Source organism: Thunnus thynnus, chromosome 9, assembly GCF_963924715.1.
Source record: "Thunnus thynnus chromosome 9, fThuThy2.1, whole genome shotgun sequence".
NCBI lineage: Eukaryota > Metazoa > Chordata > Actinopteri > Scombriformes > Scombridae > Thunnus > Thunnus thynnus.
The window spans coordinates 17325830-17351335 of record NC_089525.1 but is presented as its reverse complement, the minus strand read 5'-3'; the positions used below and the strand labels follow the sequence as shown (position 1 = coordinate 17351335).

General features: G+C 41.4%; 2 protein-coding genes across 2 annotated transcripts in view; one reads left to right on the top strand and one right to left on the bottom strand.

Moving 5' to 3' along the window:
* Nucleotides 1–25506, top strand: part of LOC137189434 (dedicator of cytokinesis protein 2-like) — a 101003-nt gene that overhangs the window by 49756 nt on the left and 25741 nt on the right. The window contains exon 26 of the mRNA XM_067599300.1: nt 709–804. Coding sequence (XP_067455401.1) covers nt 709–804 — 96 coding nt within the window. The remainder of the gene's footprint in view (nt 1–708; nt 805–25506) is intronic.
* LOC137189435 (mucin-4) lies at nt 998–23788 on the bottom strand. Its single transcript, XM_067599301.1, has 4 exons — nt 22860–23788; nt 11093–13029; nt 8189–8263; nt 998–3375 (listed from the first exon to the last, which is right to left on the bottom strand). The coding sequence occupies exons 2-4, from the start codon at nt 12673–12675 to the stop codon at nt 3192–3194; spliced, it is 1842 nt and encodes a 613-aa protein (XP_067455402.1). The 5' UTR covers nt 12676–13029; nt 22860–23788; the 3' UTR covers nt 998–3191.

Here is a 25506-nt window from a genome sequence, read left to right as displayed (position 1 = left end):
TATGATATTTTAACTAAAATGAGTCACGAATTTCAGTTTAAAGTGTTTCTTTGAAACCTGTAGACCCTCTCTAATTAAGAAAGAGTCATTTGACTCAGGAGGGTCTGAACAGAAAGACGGACTTAAATACAATTCGTCCCCGTTGTTTCCCTCAAGGCAGATGGGGGGGAAAAAAGAAACATGGGAGAAAAGTGGCTTTAAAAGAAAAGAAAACCCATGTGTGAAAAACCTTTGCAGTTCAAATGTCCACACTGAAAATGATTAATTGAATATTTTGGTGAGGCTTATCTCTGAAAAGTGAAGACACTTTAAATTTCAGATTCACAAATCTTTATTCTCTCTCTAGTTTCATTTCATCTCTCATCAATCCATTCAGCACCTGAGTGAAGCTTTGGACTGTGTACGCAAACTTGGTTGTGTTCGCAGTGAGGATAGTTCATGTGTGGGGTAACGGCTACACGAACAAAACCTGACGAGTCTCTTAAGTTTTGTAGAGAAAAAAGTTCTGAGATGTCCTTGAAAGCAGCGCCAAAGCTACGCCTGAGTTGATGCTGCATGAACGTGACAGAAACTGTTGTGCATCTGTATGTGTTTTTGTGTTTACACCTGAGGAAATCTAACAAACTTTCACTCATCTTTGTCTTTTTTTCCCCCCTCTCCATCATTATCTGTTACTCTCTTCCCTGCTCACTGTCTCTATTTTCTCAGGGAGAAACATTTCAACATATCCAGGACATAGTGGTGTCTCTGCTGAGGATCATCAACCGGACAGTCATCACAATGGGTCGAGAGCATGCTCTTATCGTAAGTACATGCAACTTTGGCATGTGGCCTATATTCTTGGCTTTTTATAAACAGATGTTCTAAACACTACAGACCCCTCTCTCTCTCGTGTCTCTCTCACACTTTGTCCTCTGTTATAGAAAGCAAACTCCTTATTTACCCTGTCTGCTATTCAGTTTCATTCTGAATCACAAAGTATGTCAACAACAGTGCATTTTGTTCAAAATACATATTTTTATTGTTCACACAAGAGGAAGATCAGGAAGAGAGGGGCATCGTGGGAGCTCACAAACTCGTTATGGGACAGCTTATAAAAATGCAAGGGCAGGGCATTTTGGATATGGATTGGTTAATTAGTATGTGTGGTATCATCCAGGATTCTAATTGGTGGCAACTCGTCAGCCTGAAGCAGCTGAAGTAGGCCCTTGTGAGATTAATGGTTTACGCTCTAAACTGCTTTGAACTAAGCATTGTGCAAATGGTGTGTGTCTTTTTGTGTGTGTGTGTGTCTGTGTGTGCAACAGGGATAGACCCATACAGGATTTTCACAGATTTTTGAGTTCTACTTTCTGATAACTGACAAGTCTGCTTATATATACTGTAGTTTTTTTTTTATAAAATACTGTTTTCTTCTACTAATTGTGTTATGATTTTACATAGACAATGTTTGGTAACATCATTTTTAAATCTGACAACATACCTTGGCCTGAAAATAGATTTTTTTTTTTTTACATTTTGACAAGATGTGTAGACGTGTTGTGTATGTTTTTAGCATTGAATTTGTTGCTCTATCATAGCTTATGTAACCAGTCAGCAGTAGCAGTCTGAATGCTACAGTCCAGGTTTATAGATAACAGAATGATCAGCTACTATGAATTTAATGTGAGCAAGCTGATATCTGCTATTTTGGAATAACTGCTTGGAAAGATTGGATAGATTTTTTGGGTTACTTTACTGTATGCACTGAATGAAACAGACAGTCACAGTTGGTGGGTGCTAAATAATATGAAAGCAGATGGTTTTGGGCTCTCCACATGTGGTCAGCAGAGAATTGTTCTGCATAATTTTTGTAATGAGAAATTAGGAAATACTCCACACATCAACAGCTAGTTTCACTGTAATTCAAACAGAATTTATCTCTGCCTTATTGGCTCAGATTTTACCAATAATGATACATCTATGAAATATGAATACAAGCCAGTAACTAACAGTGAAGTGATAACTGGTCTACCCCTAGTTTGTTCTGGTTCATAAGTATATTTGTGTGTGTGTGTGTGTGTGTGTGTGTGTGTGTGTGTGTGTTGGTGGTGGTGGTGGTGGGAGGGGGGTGGATTAGGTGCTTGTGTTTCAGTGAGTGCATTGCATGTGTGCGTTACAGCTTGTAAGTGTCCTTTTGTGCATATATGTATGCGTATGTATATATTTGTGTGCGTGTGTGTGAAAATCCTTGAAGCAAGATTGAGCTCACAGCAAAACGTTTCTGTTTTAGATGGTAATAAAGGAGAGAATCAATCACTCTCTCAGTCAGTGTTGACAGAATTTTTAATTATGTGACACAGCCCGTCAGTCTTTGATCAGCTGCCTATCACATTGTCTCTTAATGTATTTTTAATACAATCTCCACTGTGCTCTCCAAAACTGTGATATCCATCCACCAGGCTGTCTTTTTGTTACCCGAGAGCTCATCAGCTTGTTTTCCACTCATATCCTCTTAGCGCTTCAGTTGTTGCTACATTCAAATTTTGGCTGTCAAGCAGTCCAGAGACACAGTATTCCCATTAGCTGTTGAATTCCTTGGATTTCAGAATCATTCTGATTCCCCTGTTTATTGCTGTAGCCAAAACTGTTGTGTGAAGATTCATTTCCAGCTGTAGGTATGAATCCAACTTGGCATAAATCCCTTCATACATCTGTCCATCTGTCTAGACAGCCACTCAGCCAAGTGACAAGCAGTATGCCTGTCTGTCATCCAAAGTGTCATTCCTTATCTTTTGTGTTTTTTACAGTATCCCAACTTTCAGTCAAAAGTTAATCACAAATTAGCTTTTAAGTCTGGCTCCCACAGAGAGAAGGGAGAGGAGCGGGATAATCAATCTCCCTCTTAGGCAGATCAGAGAAGAAAGTTCTGCAGCTCCTTTGGTCTTTTATTCCTCTTTTTCTGCATGGTCCCCTGGTGTATTTTTTCAGAGCTGAGAATGGATCGCCATAGATAAAGTGCCATGAGCAGGGTTACTGTTTGGAAAAATGCCCGCCCCCCTTGACTTTCATGAAACATAAACATACTGCACATCCACTTGATGATCCACTTGAGAGATGCTTTACTGTAGAACCTTCGGGGTCCCATGAAACATAATACACACTTGTTTGCATCTGCTGGCCAGAAAGGCTTTTGTGGTTCCTCCAAAAATTTATAGCCACCAGAAACATTTCTTGCGGAGTTTCTTGACACGTGCCTTGGTGCTGAGGCGGCTGGAGGAAGAAGGGGTTGGCGTGGACTTGGTCAAAGTGGCTGCAGGCACATCATACTCCCCTTCCAAGGCCTCCATAACCCCATGGAAGCGTCCCTCCTGCTGTCGGAAATCATGCTCCACACTGGAGAGGAGAGAAAGATAGCAGTTAAAGGGGAAGGAGACAGGGATGAAGGATAGGCAGCGGGAGCATGATTCAGAGGCTGGGGTAGTGTCAAATCACGTCAAATTTGTTTATATAGCTCATTTTTCACAAAATAAGAGATTAGATGGGGGGGGGGGGGGGGGGGGGGGGGGACAGGGTGAGCAGAGGGATGTGAGGACAAGTGTAGATCTACTGAGCAGGAAGCAACATTAGAAAGAGAGGGATTGAGAAAAGGTGAGCAAAGGAGTTTAAGTGACGTTAAAATGTAGTTGCAAAATGCTGACACCTTAAAGAGAGGTTGTAATTACCCATAATGCAGTTTTATATGGAGACGTTAAATCATGTTGTGTTCTTAACTCGTAAATATGCACCTTCAGCACGCACATATACTTTCACACAGGCCTCGACTCAGCACTCATTTCACGTCCATAGTATTTTTCTGTGCTTCATACACCAACAGATCACAGGCTGGTGAGATGAAAGGAGTAGGAGGAGAATGGAAATAGAAAGCAGGAACGGAGAGAATAGGAAAATAGAGGAGAAGAGTATTTGCACAATGGAGGAGCTAAAGGAAGGAGCAAGGGAGGAACTTTTTTTTTTGCTCCTGTGATGTGTTCAAAGCAGGCCCTCTTGGCTTTCTTTTCTATGCTCCTCTCATTGCCCCCCTCCCTCTCTCGTCTCTCTCACACTCCTTTTCTCACCATCTCTCTGAAGTGTCCACTGCTGCAGGTCATAGTGTAGTAGACTTTGAGTTTCTCTCTCCTTTGGTAACTGCGCGTTTGCGTGCGCGAGAAAATACTGTATTTGTGTGTGTTGAGTGGATTATAGAGGTGGAGTTGCATAGGACCTGGCATCTGGAGTTAATGAGCCTCATGATGAAGCATGGAGAGCAGAGAAAACTACCCACCCTCTTCTCCCCCAGTATCCAAACATCCCACCACACCCACACACATACACACACGTACTGTACAAACACACATGCTCCCCTGACTTCCAAAGTGTGCATCTTCCATAGCAAGCTCACAGCTGAGTGAGGGGGGGAAAAGGATCGTACAGGGAGTTATGGATGGAAAGGGGAGAGGAGAAAGAGAGAAACTGCCTCTCTGCTGGGAGATGGGGGGATGGATAAATGAAAGAAAGGCCGGCTTTAATAAAACAGGGCAGAGAGGTCACTGCAGAATAAAGGAGGGAGACAAAAAAAGAAAGAACACAGACGGGGGTAAAGGAGGAGAGTATGAGTGCCACCAGAGACAGGGAAAGAGGACGGCAGAAAGGTCTTGGCTATCTTAGAAGGAGCACAGCGATGGAGGGAGTGAGCGAACGAATGAACAGAGGAGGAAGTAAAAGCTCTGCTGGGCACAGAGAAAGGGAGATGGCTGCCATGAATAAATGATAACACAGATTTTATTCACACACACACAATTTATATATATATATATAATGATAAAGTGGTGCACCTGTCCTACATTCAGTTAATTTGCAGTCCTTCTTGTTTTAGAATGGAGGACTTTTCTTTGTCTGGTCTCTCTTCACCCACATACTTCACTAGGTTTCAACCTCCCCCTCTCTCAATTCTGTGTAACTACCTCTTTGTCTCTCTCTCCCTACCTCTTGCTACTCATATCTACCTCTCTCTCACTATTGTTCATGGGATTATGGCACAGTGGGAAAAGCTGCTGCTCTTAATTCACTCTGCAAGCTGTCATCTTTAGCATCTTTGCAAGTGCGTGCGTCACTGTGCGTGTTTGTTGCATCGATGGTTGTGAGAACCTGTTAAATTTTTTAAACATTCACTTTCAGGCTAGAGGGGATTCGGTGGGTAGTGTAAAGTTCAGATCCGTGTGGATGCGTGATAGAAGTAAATTTGATAGTTGGTATATATTACTGCTTAGTTGTATGTATGAGTAGGAGAAAATGAGAGAATGCCTTTCGGTGTGAGGTGTGTGTACATGTGAATGCATATATCTCTTTGTGTGTGTTTGAGTTGTTTAATCTTTAGGAGTAAAACAGGGGCTGTCAAAAGTTCTTCTCCCCCTTGTCTCTCATCATACAGATTAATTAGGACTTGACAATTGCAAAACATCTTGAGGCAACCAGCCCACATAAAAACCTACTTTTTCCACCACAAATCATTAGGATGGATGTTTCAGTCGCATGTGTATCATCCTCCGCTCTTGTGTCTCTCTTTTCCCATCTCCTCTACCCAGAATCCTCTTTGAGAGTTTGATCAGGCTGTTACTGTCCATCAAAAAAAAAAAAAAAATTGCTCTTGTATTTCTGACTTTTGTGTGTGTGTGTTTGTCACACTGGACCACTGCTAATTTGTTTTTCTGCATATGTAATGTAATGAAGCTTATTCTGATATATTAGGGGAAAAAATGACTAGGAAGTAGATTCTGCATATCTGTCCAAGTCATTAACATCGATCAAATAGCGTGAAATATATTCATTTCTTTGTTTGTGAGTCTGTATGAGCGTGTGCATGCATGTATGCATAAGAAATGAGTGCACAGACGTGTCTAATAAAAGCCAATTCCCCTTGTTTTGTTCGCTTAATTAGCATGTGTGTATCCATGACTATATTTGCATGTGTACAGAAAAAAACAAAGGAAAAGTGGAGCTGAAAAGAGAATCTCTGAGAAAACTGTGAAGAGAGAAAAGAGGGATGATAATGATGTGAGAAGTAGCAACATACTCGTACGCGATACTTGTTATCAGGGTAGCCCCAGGCTCTCCGGAAAGTATCTGAAATGATCTAACTTCAAGGCCTTGAAGTATTATAACGTTTTAATTACTGTTATTAGACATTCTTTTGTGTTACTACAGTATGTGTTGACAGGATTATTTGCACTGCGTGTTCACTCTTAGATTATAGGGAGGTTAATTTGTAAAACAAGCAAATAATAGTTCTTAATGATCTGTAAATAATTCCCTCTCGTCCGATTTCTACCACTGCTGATCTGTAATGTAGAGGTTTATGTAGTTAATTTAGTTTCGTGAGCAGTTTGTCTGCGTCTTCTTACTTTGTCTTTTAAATTCAGTTCCTTCAAATTCATCAATTTTTCATCAAGTTCAAGATCATTCAAGTTTTTTGCTGTCTGTGTGAATATGGATTTAATAATTGTCAGAATGGTGCATTTATGTACAGTTGTGTTTTCCTGCTCGGGTGAATGGTAGTTGTAGGGCTGCAATAACGGTTATTTTCATTATCCAGTAATCTTCCAGTTATTTTTTCGATGAATCAATAAATCCTCTCGTCTATAAGATGTCAGAAAATTGTGAAAAGTAATCGCCACTGTTTTCCACAGTCCAAGTTGTCATACAATGTTTTAATTCCTTGTTTTGTCTGACTAACAAAAAAAAATGTGGAAAACAGCAAATTCTTACTTCTGCAAAGCTAGAACCAGAGAATTTTTAGCATTTTTGCTTCTAAAAAATTGACTTGATTGTTGCTTCGAATTAATTGTCTGTCAATCGACCAATTGATTAGCTTCAGCTAGAATTCTATATTCTACCGGCTTTATTGTGTGTAAACAAATGTTCTTGGTATGTGCTTCCCTGTCTTCATCCTTGTGTGTATGTGCTCGTATGTGTATCTGTATGCATTTGAATATGGATGGATGAGTGTTTCTGTCCTTTCCCCTTGGTATTCATTACAACTTATTGAGGATCCTGCTGTGTTAATTAACATCGAGGGGAGGAGAGAATGGGATCAGGATGAGGAGGGAGTTGGAGAAGGGTGTGAAGAGATGCAGAGATGAAACAACAGTAAAAATACAGGAGGATTGCAGATGTTGTGCTGCTTTGCAGGCGAGTGTCTTTATAGTGCAGGGAGAATTGGAAAGATAAAGGCCCTGAAAAATATGTCTTTATCCCTTTTGGCCTGCGAAGGAGATTTATATATGATTGTAAACAAGCAGGAATTAGCCTCAAGGCTTGCTTTGGTTTAGTACATACACAAAAAGTTTTGGACTAAAAGGTTTTGAGAACAGATTATTCCAGTTGCAGGAAGTAAATATTACTTTTATTTCCTTTTCTTTTTTTTTTGTTCTCCATGAAACTATACATGAAAACCAACATTTCCAGCTTTTCAGCAGGGCAGAGAGAAACTGAAGAGAAAAAATGGCAGAAAGAGATTGAGCAGGCATGGGATGAAAAGATGCAATAATTTACATAATGAAAAAATGTGAATAAGAGAAGGATGGGATGAAGGTGATGGGAGGATTAAACTACACTATGTGGTATCAGATTGTGAGGGCGCTGCTCTGTAAGTTGCAGAGGATCTAAGAATGCAATTACTTATTTAGGTCACACACGCAAGGCAGGAATGTACAGGAAAGACGGATCATTTAGGTGCTGAATTAATTTGCTTGTTTGCGCAGAGCATTCTTTTATGTGTAAATAACTTTCGTGGAGAGAAAATCCGCTTTCTAATCCGCAGAATACGTATTCATTTCAATATTGATGAGGGGGATCACTTACTCTCTCATTTTTCATACAGCATAATAGGGATATATTCTCTGAGTAGTACAATTATCAAAGTGAGGCAAAAGGGCAGAGACAGCAGGATACCAGGAAAACAAAAAAGAACGATGCAATAAGTGATTTAAAAGCCTGGAAAAGCAAAGAAAACAATGAGAAATGGAACATTTTCAAGGCTACAAAAGGCATACAGTTTTCTAGGCACATCATCTAAGAGACGTTTCAGGGCTGTTTATGACGCTCTAGGAAAGGATGAGTTGTCAGTGGTGGGTTATGTAATGCAGTAAGCTCATTATCTCGATCAGGTTACCTGTAGATGATGCAGGCTGTCTTTTGGCAGGTGGGGCAGTTGTTTATGTCCTGACCAGTTCTGTATGAGCTGCGACTGCAGAAATGACAAATGTAAAACATTCACACACTCTTAAAATGAGTTTAATTGTACAGACCTGTGCATGCAGATGGTAACTACACATCTAATGTAGCTAATACTATTTTCTACTGTGGATATTGTGTTGTTGTTATATTAGTAAAGTAGTATTTGCATTTTTTTTTTTGGTCTGCTCAAGGAGAAACAACCATTTTTCAACATTGTTTAAACAACTATTGTATTATTTCCATTTGTTTTTCAGTAAGTGTAGACTAGGTGATGTCACAGTAAATATTTATATTTGACAAGACTCCACTCCAAAGTCTTTCTAGACTTATCATTATGCACCTATATTGAACAATACAGGAAAAAATAGTAGAAATAGCAAAACAGGCCTTGCTTTTCTTGACTGGAAAGACTCTCGTTCTCTCCACTGCTGGTGTCACAACTGTTATTGCTCTCTCCACCCACACATACACAATGCAGCAACATCAGGTGTGTTCTCCGGGGGGTGTGATAAGGCACAAAAACGCCTGAATACTCCTGGTGGGTTGGAACCTGTCTGTTTGGCTTTCAAGGCAGGTGAAAACAATCACAAAGCACTATTTTCAGCAACAGTCTGACAGATGTTTAGTTAGGAGCCAGACATTACCTGACATGTATTATAAGCAAAGGGTTGGGCGAACATTATCTCATCTGTATATGAATTTTTCATTTTAGAAAGAGGTTGTGTTGAAAATTGGTGTGCATTATAAAGATATAATTGCACATGCAGACCATGGTATCAAGGTTAAGCAAGACTACAGAGCTAAAGAGAGCACAGAAATGTTGGAAAAGATAAAATCGGATTAAAAAAATCTGACAAGCACATGCTGACTGCCATGTAATTAAAACACTTAATTTTGCCAAGATATTTTGGCTGCCCCTTCTCTGAACCATGTAGAGGAGGGAGTAGCTGATTTATGTTGATAAAATAGACATTTTAATTACATGGAGAAAGACCGTATGACTGGAATCAGTTTTTCCTCTTAACAGTCTTTATCAAAGACAACAACAGCAAGAGGAGACAAGTATTTGCTTCAGGAAAAAAAATAAAACAAGGAGCTGGGCACAGCGGCAACCTTTTAGCTCAGCCGACACTTTTATCACAGCAGCCCACTTAGGGTACTTTCATTTCTGGCACAGCATCAGATACATTCAGTCCCTCTTGCTGGTTTTCCCGTACTTTTCTGTCTTTTTTTTTTATGTCTGTTCCTCTCTATCTCTCAATTTCTTTCTCTCTCTCCCTTTTACTTGTGTCTGCCTCTCAGTCTGCCTTTTTACCCTTTTATTTCTCAGACACTTAGCATGAGACATGTGTATCTTCACAACAAGCATACACACACACACACACACTGAACAATATGAATACATAACATTACACAGTTACACACATAGGGCTGGACCGCTTGTACACTGAGTTTAGGAGCCTTATTGTGCAGCTTAAACATTAATTGCATTTCTCAAAGGTAATCTGATAGGGATTAGTCTAGAGCTAGAGACATCTGTTAACCCTGAACAGAAAGAAGGAGGGATGAAAGTGGTAGAAAAGGTTTAGGTAGACATGTAGAATTTCTGAGAAGAGGGTAAGGAATTTCTGAGAACAGGGTAAGGAATGGGGTTTAGGATATTTGGGAATAGAAAAAGAAGTGATGGGCATGAAAGATTAGGCAGGAGTGAGAATAAGGGCTTGAAATGTAGGGGGTGGGAGGAAGAATTACTGACAGTAAAGGTGAAATTCTGAGGACAAGGAGGGGAGGTATGGAGAGCAATAGGAAGGGGAAACAAAACATTGACAGCAAACACATGACAGCATGAGAGAGTGATGGACAGGTTGGTGGGGGCAGAGAGAAGGGGAAGATCAAAAAATGGCTTGTGGGCAGAGGATGAAAGATTGTTAGTCGGAAACCTGATTCATATATGGAGGTCTAGAAAGAAATAAAGAAAGATAAGGAGAGAAAAAAGGTATTAATTAAGGATGGGGGAAAGAGTACAAGGGCGGAGGAGGTGAAGACAGGAATGAATAGCTTGAAACAGGTTTCAAGAAGCCTGGAAAAAGAGGAGGGCATTGATTGAAATTAAGCGAGCACACGGGCCAACTCAGATGTACAACAAAGAAGAACAAAGGATGTACGGGCAGGAGAGGAGGATTTAAGTATAAAAGAATTAGCGGGAGAGAGGAAAAGGAGGAAAAGGAAAGGCTATGTTTGCTTTTGGGGGCAATACAATGTTTCTAAGGGACACTGGTACCATGGGGATGACAAACACTATAAGGCATAAGAGATAAAAGGACAGAGGAGATGCTAGCATTGACTACATGCTGGCAGGTATCACATATCCCTACAGGATTGGATCACACACATACATCCATGCCCACACACACCACCAATTCTCCACAGGCTTGACATTTAAAATCTATTACACAGACTTGAAAGCTTGTCGGTATATATTGCTATAAAAACTCAACTATGCTCTCTTCTCATTCTTATGCACTCCCTCGACACACTCTCTTCCCCCCCTCTCTCCCTCTTTATCACTCTAGCTCACTCTCTCACTCACACTTAAGCACTCGCTGTTTGAGTGACTACCTCTACCTCTCCCTTATCTTTTTTCTCTATCCCTTATCTCTGTTTTCATCCTTATATTTATTTCTTCCTCGTTTGGCTCTCTGTCATCAATGTCTAACCCTCTTTTCTGTCTCATTTCACACTTCATTCTCCTTTTCCTTTTCCTCTCTATATTTTTAAACCCCCTATCTCTCCTCTGTCATTTTCCTCCCTCCCTTCTTCCCCAACTACATTCTCTCACCCTTCGCTGAGGGCCTTGCTCTTCTCCAGGTCTTGAATGACATTGAGAAGCACCTTGATCTTCTCCTGATTGGACTGTAGGTTCTCCTCCACTCTCTGCAGCTGCCTCTCCAGCCCGCATGGCGCATTCCCTGTACGTCCGCTCAACAATCCTGCCGGCGCCCCGTTACATTGTGCTTTCATATGAGTCTTACAAGGCAGCGTGTGGTCGTCAAATGATTTGCTCTTCTGTTTTGTGTAGTCCTTGAGTTTCATCCGTTCTGAGGACGTTTTTTTGGGAATGTCTGCAGTCTCCTGGGTGTTTTTGTTCTGCGCTACAGGTGTGGCCGGTTTCGAACGACTCTCTTTCGGAGAGTTTTTTGGTGGGAGAGGTGGGGTGTTGCTAGGTTTTGTGTCAGTTAGAAGAGAAGGGCCTGGAGGTTTAGAGTTGATGCGGACTGATGCGTGTTGATGTGTGTGTTCATCAGTGTGCTGGATTTTAGCCGGGTCATGCTTGGGTTTGTCTGTTGAATGTGGTTCTGTCGCCTCTGCAGTTGGTGCGTGCGTTTGTCGCGTATGCATGGTACCTGTAGTCCGGTCTGTGTTGTTAGTCAGAGTGTCTGTTGTTTGTGTGGCTGAGTCCTTGTAATGAGTAAAGTCTGCCGAATGTGGCCTTGTCTGCTGTTTTGAATCTTTTGTTTTGTTCTGAGTTTGTGATACGTGATTAGAATGTGAACTGTGTGTTTTTGGTATAGTGTGTGATAGATGTGGTATTTGAGTAGTCTTTGCTGACGCGTGTGTGGATTTGCTTGCTGTTTCTGTGTTTTTGTTGTGAGACTGAGAGTCCAGAGCAGACTCTTTTCTTGACTGGTTGGGGGCCACAAAGTGTTTACGTGCAGGATTAGGTAAAGTCTGGCTGGCTGTTATTTGAGTCACAGCCCTCTTGCGGCATGCGCCTGTGCACTGTGTAAGCTGCGAACGTCTCCTCCCACATGTCCCACAGAGCGGGGGCGGGGAAGTCGGCATCATTCGACAGGGTCGAGGTGGAGTGGCGTGCACGGTTGTACAAACACTCGCTGTCTTTAATACGGAGCGATGGCCCTCCCCACGTAGAGACTGCACCCTCCTCCTCTCTCGAGTCGACTCCTTGCCTTCTGTGGCCTCACTGCAAACCCCTCCTACCACATCAGAGGCTACCACACTGCCATTTGTATATCTAGCTGTCCTTTTACCTCTAGTGTCCTTTGGATTTGTCTGTATAGTTTTAATCTGGCAGTAAACTCCACTGCCTGACCCTTGTGACCCCATGTCGTCCTGTGTCAGGCTGTTGATTTCGTTCTGAGATGTCTCCTTGGACACTGGCAGACTGTTGCTGTCACTTTTGTTAACTCCCCCTGTCTCCGCTGCAGTTGTTCTGTCTGTTGCCATGGTGAGGGGCTGTTGTGTGTTTGTCGGTTGGCTTCTGTGTCGTTTGATGGAGGGGAGAGTCCGCAGTCCAGGAGATGTCTGCACCCCGACACTGCACAGCGGGCCCCATCGCCCCCCTGCCAGGGGAACCCCCAGTGCAGGCACCGGATTGGTTGGGTCAGCCACCCTCCTGCCCATGCTCCTCAGCAGGTTGGCTCAGCCCCCTGAGGAGCTGAAGGGGAAGGGGGCATGTGGTGACATGAGCCAAAGTCAGCAGGATTATATCCACTAGAAAGCGGGAATACTTCCAGCTTTTGTTTACCCAGATGAATATAAGCGCTTGTGCGGCAGTGCAACTGTTGGTATGTGGAAGCTGGAGACAGGAAATCGATATCCAATAAGGATATAAACTCTCAATGTCCTTCCATTAATGACCTCCTTACTACTTTAGCTACCTCCGATTGAACATCACTGTCAAGGCTTCTCTCGGTTTCTGACCAATGGCCCGCAGATGATGAGTTGAATGGAGTCTCCGTACATTGCTGGTTTGCTCTGGAGAAAAAGAGAAAAAGAGAGAGGCAATGAATGAGTGAAACGACAGATGAAGATGAGAGAGACAGAGAATAAATGGTCAGATTGGCAAGGAGACACAGACATTAGGTACGTAAAGCACCATATAAAAGCTTCGACCTCGACTGAATGCACACGCTGAGCAGATCGATAAAACTCTATCAACCTCTTATTAGACTAGCAGGTGGGTGGGAGTTACGAGGCAAAACTCTAGATCTCCTCAACCTGTTTCTCTTGAAGGAACAGAAAAGACTAGAGATATCTTGAGGCTAATAGTGTACATCTCTATTAAGTTGCAAGTTGCACACACACTCAAGAACCTACGTCAATAAATCTCATACGTTTGGGACTACAGCTGTTGTTGCAGTCTTTTATTACGTGATGACACATTTCAAATGATGTTATTTTTGCCTTCCACAGCAGTATGTGAACTGATGATGCATCATGACTTGATATCTCTCATGGAAGCAGTTTGGACATTTGTCTAATGAGTTCAGCATAATGTAATGCTCTGCAACATTGTTCCCTTCTTCATTTTTCTGTGGGTTCGACAGACATGTTGCCTAAAGTCAATGCTTATATAACTTTAATTTTATGTTTCATTTTTTCTGGGTCAGATAAATACATTTTGATGTATGACTGGGTTTTATTAAAGCCTTACATGGTTGTGTAATAACTTCATTGGTCAAAATGTTTTGATTGAATGGGAGGGGAGCAAAATCAACTATTTGATCTTAATCACTCGAGATCACTTAAGAATTGACCTGTACCCCCCAATTTATTTTTTTTTTCTGGTGTGTCATGTTTGATGTCACAAATGTGCCGGAAAACAGGGTTAGTAAACAGTAAAAAAAGCAGCATGGAAGCCAGTGACAATGTCACGGTGGTTACTTTTTTATATCTTTTACTTCAGTCTCTCTTTCAAACTCAACACTGACTGGATGATGGTTGAGCATTGCTTGAATGTAGATGGATGGAATTTGTTGCACGTTGTTCCCATAGACTGTAAAAAACAATAACGTTCCTGGCTATTTACACACCAATGTCCCAACTTCGACATGCGTCATAACATCGGGCCGGAAAGGGAGCCAACATTAGCGTGTTCACCTGGGTGTCATGTTTCCATCATTGCCGATAGGAGCTGAAGCCAATAAATAGCCGTGACTACTGCAGAGTCATTTGACCCAGGAATGAATACAGATTGTACCCTTTCCCACTGAAGACAAAAGCCAGATGTTAGTGGGTGTTAGTGGGTTTTTCTCCAGTGTGAAAGGGCTTTAGAGTACTTCAGTGTTGCACTGTGTTGATACTTTGATTATCTGATACAAATGGGGCAAGTTAATATTACATCAGTATTAGTCCCCTTTTTTAGGAAATTGGGTCATCGCAGCAGCATATATTGGCAGGGTACATCAAAGAAAAAAAATGAATAAGCGACTAAATGGAGGTTATTCAAACATACATATGCATTTTGCACTGTATTTCAGAGCATGGAAAAGTGGCTAGAGCCATATTTCAGGTTAAAAATGACTTTTAATTTAAACAAATGGAAGTCATCACACATTCTTACCTCTTGAGGGTAATTGGCAGTGCTGTGGTTTATAGTCCTAATTATTGTTTGTCTTCAAAGTGCACACCAAATAAAATAAATACAATTTAGACATGTTGTAGGTCTGGGTCAGAATATCTCAGCAAATTTCTTCCAATCTACTTACATTTTGCAGTCAGTGTGTGATGTTGAACACACACACGCACACACTCACACACAAAGAGAGAGAGCTTATTATACACATATCACAGCACAGATGTCTGCTGTACAGGGTCAAAGGTGGAACACTGTGATATTTTTCAAAATAACTTAAATATGACCTCGTTCACCTATTAGTTTAAGAACCCATGAGATTACTGACAAAAAAGTTGTCATTAGCAAGCGTGACTCAACAGCAAAGGCAAACATCAGATTCATTCCCATGGTTTTCAGAAGTTTTAGAGATCTGCCTGTCTGCAGTGGCCCTGTAGTAGTTAAAAATATATCCTCACCACCGGACAAGTACTAACTCAAACTGACTGTGCTGAGACTTACTGCTGCACCAATAGTTCATATGTATTCAGGATGAGAGTTGTCCACACATTCACTCATACCAATCACTCTGTGTGACCTATATTGAATCATTTTGAAGCCTCATGTCACATGCTGTTTTTTAAAAAGGGACAATTTGGCCATGTATTTTATTTTTCCCTGACAGCAAGTGTAATTAATATTGTCAGACTCTTTGGAATTTCAGTTTTAAAATCATTAAATATTAAAAGTAAGTGAATAAAGTTAATTATGCTGGTGTGGGTCTGCCAGTGGGCTGCAGTATAGGAATGGAAACACTTTAAATTTAGACCATTTTCAGTCTGCATTCCTATTTTATGAAACTTTCAAACGTTAGCTGAGATAACAGCAAGTGTCACAACTGTACTGTGTGGTTAGTGCTCATGACAAAGGTCCTGGTAAATAATATGGCTCAAGAGTTTTGCTGACAGACAGCAGAGTTTTGAAATGTAAGGTCTTTTACGTAAGGCACTCTAGATCAAAGGATACCTGCTTCAGTGACATATTGCTGCTATTTATATAAATATCTTGACAGTGTGCTTGGCTCAAGGACTGCTACATTGCCTCGGAGCTAGCAGGGGGTCACACATAATTGACAGCTTAGACTGTTTATGATTGGTTACCATGGTAACTGTGGCAACTATTGTCTTGGAGTGGACAACACAGGTCTTGACCCAGAGTTCACCTATCCTTCCAGGTTTGTGTCTTTTCGGTGTTTGGTGTTTGTGTACGATGTCTTGTGTGTGTGTGAGAGAGAGAAATCTATTTTCAAAGCAAACAGCAGCGATCAGGTGGATGAGAAACGGACTCAGATGTGTTATTTGCAAGAAGAAATTGCAGATGATGATGATATTTTTCTTGAGAGAAACAGAGAGAGGGGGAAAGCGAGAACGAGGGAGCGAGTGAAACAGTGTTTGCTTGTGCTTGAGTGAGGACTGCAGATGTGCATGCATTAATAAGTGTATGTGTGTGTGTGTGTGTGTTGTCAAGCAGTTTGCCTTGGGATTCAGACTAAGTCAATTGAAGGTAATTTCACTGCAGCTCAATTCCAAGCATTTGTCTTTCCACCAGCAGCCACACCAGATGCCCAAGCACCTGCTGCAACAAACTTTCTCTCTTTTTTTTTTCTCCTTCTGCTGACACCATCTATTTATGTGTCTGTAAGTATGTGTGTCGGTGCCTATCATATTAAGTCTTACTCTTCACCACTGACCTGCAGGCTGTCAGGCAGAAAGTGACACTGTATCCGCTTGAAAGCAGTTTCTCTCATTCACACTTGTTTCTCTCTCTGTCTTTCTCCCACTTTCTCGCTCTCTCGCTCTCTCTCTAACTCTTATTGGATACCATTTTCCTCTTGTCGCTCTCATTTTTCGTCGTACTTGTGTTTGTTGTCACACTTTTCCAATCACCAACCCCTTCTCCATCTCTGTCACGCTGTATTTGATTTACTGTGTGTTTCTTCCCCTCACGTTCTCTCCCCTCCCTCTGTCTCTATATTTAATCATAGTCTCTCGCCCACATCACACCTCTGGCTGTGCAAAATGAAGAGGGAGGAGCTGGGGAGGTAACACTGTTGGCTGGGGGGATGAAGGGGAGGCAACAAAAGAGGAGAACAGGGGAGACAGCAGCACAGGGAGATGTATAAAGGTGGAGGGATAACAGGAAGAGAACAGATGAAGGAGAGGGATCACGGACAAGATGAAAGTGATGCGTGAGTGTGTGTGTCAGAGGAAGAGATGTAAAGGCCCATTTTCCCTAAGTTGAAATCTCCAAAAGTGTCTGATAGTCTGTTAAAGAATAAAGAGAGAAGACTAGAAGAGAGAGATGTGTATAGAGACATAAAAAGAGAAGAAGAAGAAGGGGATCTGAGAAGCCGCACACACTGCTTGCCAGTAATCAATACGCACCGCAAGTGTGCTTGAGCATCTGTCACCCCACATACAAACACACACACAGCCTTTAAACACAACAGGGAGTTTCTTGACAGGGTGCAGCTTTTTCTGAAATCTGTTTATACATGCAATGAATTTAATTTACCAGTTGGTGGGTTTGGGCTATTCAAGAATTGTCTTCAACGTAGGCAGCCTCAGCAAGGCCTTGTGTGCGTGTGTGTGTGTGTGTGTGTGTACACATGTGTATGTGCGCGAATGGGTGCGCACCCACGCCTTTGCAGTGGCAACAGAGCACTGAATGCTCCAGCGAATCGAGTCCCCTGTCGTTTCAAGGTGAGGCTCATTTTTCAGCCGCCGATTGACGGGCCCTGTGTGTGTGTCTGTTTTAGGGAGGCTGAGACTCGCTTTACTGCTCTGTAATCACACTGCTTCTCTCGCTCACTATCTCTCGCCCACTCACCTCCAGAACAGAACAAATGCAGCACTTTATTGGCCCTTTGAGACAGGGCACACATTGCATTTTGGGTGATGTAGTCAGTTTTTTTTTCTCTGTTGTCCCAGAGTTCATGTTCACTTTTTTTGCGTTTAAAGCAACTGAAGAAATCGTATCCATTTTACTGTATGATTTTTATTTTTCATTACCACAATTTCTCTGATTGTACAACCTAAAACACTTACTACAGTAAGGGACACTTGTGTCTAAGAATTAAGGACCATTTATCACAACAATAGTACTTGGCAGAAAGAAGGCTCTGCTCTTGAAGGCAGTCAATCCAAACAGGTTTGCAAGAGATCTTGCATTGTTGCACAATAAAAGGGTTTATACTCCTATAAATATGAAATCATGGCACAAATTCAGACATTATTAGAGGCATCTTGCACTTTGGTATGTCAGCAAATAATTTCAAGAGTAAGTTGGAATGATTTCAGCAGAGGTAGCCAGAATGATCTGCTAAGTACAAGTGTGAGCTGTTAGATTATTAAGACGTCTTCTCTGATTTCTTTTAATGTGACTGATGATGAAAGAGTCTGCTGACACGATCAGCTGACAAGCTGTCAGACAGGTCAGTCGGACTGATCAGCTCGTTACAGGTATGAGTTTACTGCTTCTCCTCAATGAACATGCGCTGTGACAGAAAAGAAACTCAGCAGAATTACTGAGGATCCTCAGAAAATAAACGGTAATTTGTGTTTTACCCCTAATTTATAAATAGTGTGTGTTTCTGTGTGTTGAGTTCAGTTCAGTGAAGATACTGTCTGAGAAGCAGGCTTGTTTTGTGGCAGTATTAGTTCCACTTCTTGAATCTGTTCTTCTAAGTTTGTACCATATTGTTTGGTTCATTTCTTCTTGGAAATTAATATTAGATGTCTGCAGATGTCTAATATTTGCATGCTGCATTGCACGCATATCAGTGTTTCCCATACCTAGGCTCTACTTGGACGACCCACCCAGCCCACATGTGAGGTATTTAGGGAACATTGGTAAGTTGTAGTGTCTACCGATGCATGCAGGGCATTTAGGGGACATCTGTAAATTGTAGCTACACAAAATAACCAGGGTTAAACTCTCGCCCTCTAAACTGCGTGAGTATCTGCATGCACATCGGTCACACGCCGCCCGCGCCACCCACCATTATGAGTGAATTCTCAACCTGTGGGAAACACTGCATACAGAATGTATGCACTGTTTATCTGTTTTGCTTTTGTTTCCATAATTGGTTACAGGTTTCATCTTTCATTAAGTGTCATGGTATAAAATGTATCCCTGCACCTCCAACAGAGGGAAGAATTCACTAATGATCTTCGAAACAACCAGGAAACCTGCTCAGCTGTTTCTTCAGTTTTGTTGTTCATTTTAATTGGGTGCAACTGCATTTTTCAGGAACAGTGCACTTTAATCAGCGTTTCCACTGAAGAGCCAGAAGTCACAAAGGCTAATGTTGATATCACAAAAGCCAAACATCTTAGCCAGCCCAGCATAATTCAAGTTAGCTTCTAATTGAAGCATTGTTTGGGGCAGGTTGTGTGTGCTTCACTGATAGTAAAGAACTTAAGTGTGTTTTCAAAGGCAGCGAGGGCAAAATATTAGAAACTGTTGCTGTCTGAGAAACCTGCACCATGAGAACATTTTTATGAGCAACAGAATAGTACATGTGGATTGTGCTCTACGGCACATCGTGTACTGTGTGTTCATGATAAATTTACATTCCAATCTGGCTCACCGTCTTTGTTATACCAATGAGAATTTAATTTTGCACCTAACATGAGTTTTAGGATTCAGAGTTATGGCTTCTGTTTCTTCCCTGTAGCGCACAGTGATGTGATCAGTGTCACTAATCGCTGACTGAGGTCATATTTGAAGGTGCTGGTTTAAGCTGGAGACCCTAAAAGCTACAGTTTGTTAGCCCAGCACCTTACCCCTGGACAAACTCCTCTATATATGTACTTTATGCAAGTGTGTGTTTGGAATCAGTGATGCACAAATCAGACAAACGCAGAACATTAATATCTAATTCTTCACTAGACATGAGGAAGACTAGCCTGGACTGAGGAACCCTCAGATAATGATAATAATTATATTTATTTAAAGAGATAGTCTGTTCAGTTACATGTTGAATGCATGAATATGGTTGTAGATACAGCACTGTCGGCCATTTCTGCATGTTGGACCATTATGGGATTCCAGAGGAAATGTCAGAATATAAATGAACGTTCATGTTCATTTGCACCTCTACACGTGTGAATTACTTATTTGCAGACGTGTTTAAACCTGTCTGAGGCTCCTTTTCCGCAGCCCCAATCACAGGGTATAAAAGAGGCAGAAAATACAACTCCAGACTTCAGACTCCAGCTTATAAAAAAAAGAAATTTGAATCCTTTTATACTTGTTTATTAGGGGTAAATGGGCCATAATTCAAGTTATGCTCTGTTCCAGTCAGAGGGCCCTCAGAGGAAAAAAAAAAAGAAAAGTAAATGCTATTTTGTTTTATGGTGTAAGCATATTTACAACCAGTTAGGTACCTATAACAGGGAAAGGGGTGAAATATAGACAAAGAGTGTATTATTGACAAATCCATCCGCCAGCTTAATTCATTTGTTTTGTATTTGGCTAGAGGATGTGTGTTAGTTGCACAGAATATTTGAGATATTTGCCACCAAATATGTAATGATCAAAGAGCTACGTGATAAAGTTTAAATTTAGATTCTATAAGCTAACAGGGGAAAACAAATTGCCTCAAATTAAAGGAGGAGCTGCAGATGCATGACCACACATACATCCTATCAGCATGGCTAATAGAGTGTGATATAGTCTGGGTTTTGCATTTTTGCTCAAACTGTGCGCTCTCCCATTCTCTCTTTTAGCCTTTTCTTCCTGTTACCTCATTTTTTTATCCCTTTTTTTCCCACCTGCCCTCGTCCTCTGATTACTCTCTCCCCTTACTCTCCTCCTCTATCATCTCATCTTTCTCTTCTTCGCCATATCACTCATCCTGTCCGCACGTCCCATCCAATCTCTCTATCATTAACCCCCAATCTATCTCTCCTCCTTTCATCTCTCCATCCTGTTGCCCCCGCTGCCCTCTCTCGGACTCCCTCATCCATCTTCCTGCCCTTCTGACTTTCTAGTCCTTTTCTCTTTCACCGCATCTCATCATTTGTTCAACAATCTGTCTGGTTAGCAGAGCGTCAGTGACACACACACACACAACACACAAAGAGGAATGCGCGTGTGAGTACACACATTTCTTTTGACTCTGTCTTTCTTCCTGTCAATCTCCTTTAACCTTTATTTCTCTTTCTCTCCATCGTCTGTCATTCTCTAGAGAAAAGGGATGTAATTAAAGTTTAATGTCATAACCTATTGATTAGGTTTCTCTAGCCTGTAATTTGCATTATACTCCTTCAAATTACCTCTTTATGTCCTCCAGTATATGTGTTTGGTATCCGTGCCTGCATGTACAATATTTATTACTGGCATCAATTATTACTGCAACTTTCAAGCAAATTTTACCCAAAGTTTTGAAATGTTACCAAAACTTTTTTTCTCAGCTGAAACATTAAACAATGTTCTTGAATACTGAAAAGAGAACACTAAAGTATTAAAAGATCTAAATTAATAAAGCACCTTCATGAGAAAATTGAAGGAATCTTTAGAGATTCGATTAGTACTGAATCAAATGTTCAGGCTTTTTCCTGCTGGCATATGTTGGCTGTGCATCATTCTCGCATCCAAGGATGAAAACAGAGAAATGCACTCAGCAATATTTGGATGCATCACTAATGGCCTCATAACCACAACAAGCTCTTTGTATATGCAGCATTTTTTATATTTTTTATCATTTATTCATCAAATTCCATCACTATAGATCTAATATTTATTTGTTTTTTGGTTTTTTTATCTTCTTCAAGCAAAAAAACTGACCTTGCACTTCAACATCTCTAATCTGATTCAAACAACAATTTATTTATCATCTTTGAATGAATCTTAGAACGGACAAGTTGCTTATTGACACTTAAAACACATCTGAATATAAATTGAAATGTGACAAAAGAAGGACAGAGAGACCAAGATGATTTGCCTACTAAGTGTTTGACTTGTTGATGTGCCGGTCTGTGCCGGTCAAAGACAGTGGGTGTTGTAACAGACACACACACACACACACACACACACACACACACACACACACACACACACACACACACACACGTACAGGCTGTAATTTTAGATTATGTTCTTAACTGACTCATGAGGTTATATAAATGTTAAGTGCACAGGTCACATATATCTACACTTCCTCAATTGTAGATCCTTGCACACACTTGTTTTCATACACACACAGACACAAACACACACAAACACATGAACACACACACACACACAGATCCACAGGGGCAGCATTAGTTTATAAGAGAAGGGTTATTGCAATATAATCCCATATTAAAGCTACACTAGCTGTTCTGACGATTGGTTCAGAGGCTTTTAATAGCAATCGGGCAACAGATCTGCACATTCTCTCCTGCACTCACCCTTTCTCTTTCTCTCTCTCTCTTTCTCACACACACACGCACACGTAAATAGTCAAAAACATTCGGAATCCTTGTCAAAAGCAAAAGTTGTAATTAATGTTTCATGATAAAATGCAAAAGCAAAAGTTGTAATTAATTTTTCATGATAAAATGCACACACACTTAATTTAAGCAACACACACACTCAATTTAAGCAACACACACACGTGCACAAACGCACAGAGACGTATTCATATGCATCAAAGCCGACTGTGACAGATGGAAAGGATTACTCACCTGCCACACAAACACAAACACACACGCACGCACACACACACGCACACACGTACATCTACACATAGTTTTGACGCTGTGATCAGACTACTTCATTTAACACGAATGCACACATTGTATCCTGAAATGAAACACACACATGTACAGTTGATATAACCAGAAGTAAAGACGTGCACACTTTTATCAAACCTACTGAGTCTGAAGAAATCCAGACATCCAGCCAAAGCCAGATTCAGTGGGTTTTGTTTGATTTTTGTGGTCCAGAGGTTAAATCCATGGATTTTGTCTATTAGTTCAGTTGGCTTTCTGGTGCCTGCTTCCATACAATCAGCATCACCTCCATTCATATTTTGGCCAATGTCTTAAATCTTAAATGAGCTGCTTTGGAAATAAAGTACTAGCTGTGGGCTACGAGACTGCAAAAATTCCTCTGAGGGTCATAATAGAGCATCTTCCACGCCTACTGTACACATACTAATCTTTTCAAACAACTGTCTTTCATTGCTTTCTCAGTCACTTACCTTTTCTTATCCTCCTCTTTGGTCCGCATGCCTCTCCTCTCCCTTGTTCTCGGTGTCGCTCTCTCTCGTCTCTGATAATCCTTTAGTCCTCAGTAGCGCTTTCCTCTGACTCTTTACCGCTCTCTATCTCTCTCTCCGTCTCATTCTGTTGCTGTTGATCCTCGCATGCTCACGGAGCCCAGTGATCCTCCCTCCTCTCTCCCTCTCTCGCTCTCTCTCTCTCTCTCTCTCTTTGTGTCCCTCTCTCCCTCTCTTTTTGCCTTTCCTTGATCTATCTCTGTCTTTTTTCTATACCCACTGCAATCCTCACTGTCTCTCTCTCCTTCTCTTTAGCTCTCACCAATTTCTCAAATATTACCGCTCTGATTTTGGTCCCTCCACCATCTCTCTCTTTCACCCTCTCCATTTCCCTGTCTTTCTCACTGGCTAATCCCATGCCATGCCCTGGTTTTGTGTGTGTGTGTGTGTGTGTGTGTCTGCATTGACCCTGGCATGGTGGTAGACCCAGTGAAACTTTGGCAGCACAGAAGTGTCTGCTCCCGGGAGTGGAGCCAGGACACAAACAAACACAAACACACTCTCACACACAGAAACACACTCTTGCTTCTAACAGTGACTTTATTTATATCTTTGTCTCTCTGCGTGAACACGGTCTACTATCGCCTGGCTTTCTCTCTCTGTCTTGTCCTGTCCCTGCTAGCTTCACCTCACTCCCCCACTTTGAGCTGTTTTGTCACTGTTCTCTCTCCTCTCTCTGCCCCACTTTAGCCTCTACATGCCATTTTCCTCCTCTTCTTGTATCTTCATGCCTCCATCTCTCACAGTTACCTTTCCCTTTGTGTTTGGCTATTTACTGTCCCTCCTCCTTTCTCTCTCTGTCTCTTATTCCTTCTCTGCTCTCATTCATACCCCTTAGATGACGCTGCTTTCTTTTTTTGAGACAAACGAGACAAAAAATTCGATAGATTGAAAAGAAAGTGAGCTTGAATGCCGTACGACATCAGGTTCTAATTATGCTTAATTATGAGTGCTTTGTCTCTTATGCACGGCAGGAATTGTGTTTTTGCAAATGAATTTCCTCATTTATCATTCATCAGGGGGGTGAGGATATTTTGCTGGTATTCTCTTCTCTTTTATGGAAAAGTTTAAGATTTAGAGTTTAAGTACAAGTAGGTTTAATTAGGTTTTGTTTAGATAAGGATTTAGATACGTTTAACAGTTGATATGTAAATGAAAATAAATGAATAAATGTGGAGTGGAGGTTCTCACACATAATACAGTTGTGTTTCTTTTGTGTGCAAGTGCTTATGTAACTGTGTTTTTAGTTATGATTGTCAGTGAAGTGCTTGTGTATGTGTGTATGGACAATTAATTATTGCTTGTGTGTGTGTGTGTGTGTGTGTGTGTGTGTTACCCGAGCGGCCCCTTGATGCAGCATCCACGTGAATGTCCCTCCTGACCCCTCCTCCATCTGAAAATAACTGGTGATGTATGCGCCACTGCAAAGTGGTTGACTCACCTTGTGTTTCAATTGACCTCTGATGAGCAGAGCAAAAGGATGTGTCTGCGTGTGACCATGTGAATGTGTTTGTTCACATTACATAAGCAGCCAGGGTGCAGTGCAACACATGGGCCCTTCAAAAATAATACACGTGTGCAAAAAGAACATACAAGGCTCACAAACAATAAGCTAGACGTGTAAAAGCTGTAAGGTCTCAGAGACTAGATAGGGTGGAGGATCAGAGGAGAAGCACGGCATTTTCAAAGGAGGGTGGAGGAAAAGTATAGTGTTTGAGTAAGAGACTAAGTCCTGCCCCCTGTAAATTTTGTTTACATTTAAATGATTGTATGCCTTTGCATCTGTCTTTACTGCTTTACATCTTATTATTTCTTTCCCCTCGACTCCCCTTTTTCCCTTTGCTTTCTCGTCTTCATTAACATCAAATGATTGTGTGTCTTTGTACTTGACTGAGAAATGGGTGTCTGAGGACACATTGATCTGTTTTCTAAATGGCGCACAAGTTCACATGCACAGTGAAATGCAAACATATACTGGTATGCACACACCCATACTGGCTCTCTGTCATTCTTTCTTCCTTTCTCTGTCTCTGACAAACACACAGCGACATCACCCTGACACACACAACAACTCTAATTACACCTCCACACAATCCATCTCTCTCTCTTTCACACACACACACACACACACGCACACACACACAAACACACACACCCCCACTCTCCACCTCAACTCCCATGTATTGGAAAAATGTGTGTGTAATGGAGGGGGGTCAGGGATGAGTGTGTATCTGTGATGTTACACTGAGGAACGCCTCCGGCTTCCAGTGAGATTGTGTTTTTTAGATGCTGTATTTTAAAAAAAAATTATGAAAAATCGCAGTTTAGAGCAGTGTAATGACTTCCCACCTGGGGGGATGCCACAAAAGGAACTACAGGGGAGGGGAGGGGAGATGAAAATAGGAAATGCTGGTGAGGAATGCAAAAACTGGAGTATATAGGCAGGAGGCGGACCTAAATTAATTGCTGTGAAAGGCATCAATAGACCTGATGTGGAATTATTTGAATGGATGGGTGTTATAATGCTCTCCTATGATTTTAATTGAAACTCATTTATTCCTGTGTTGGG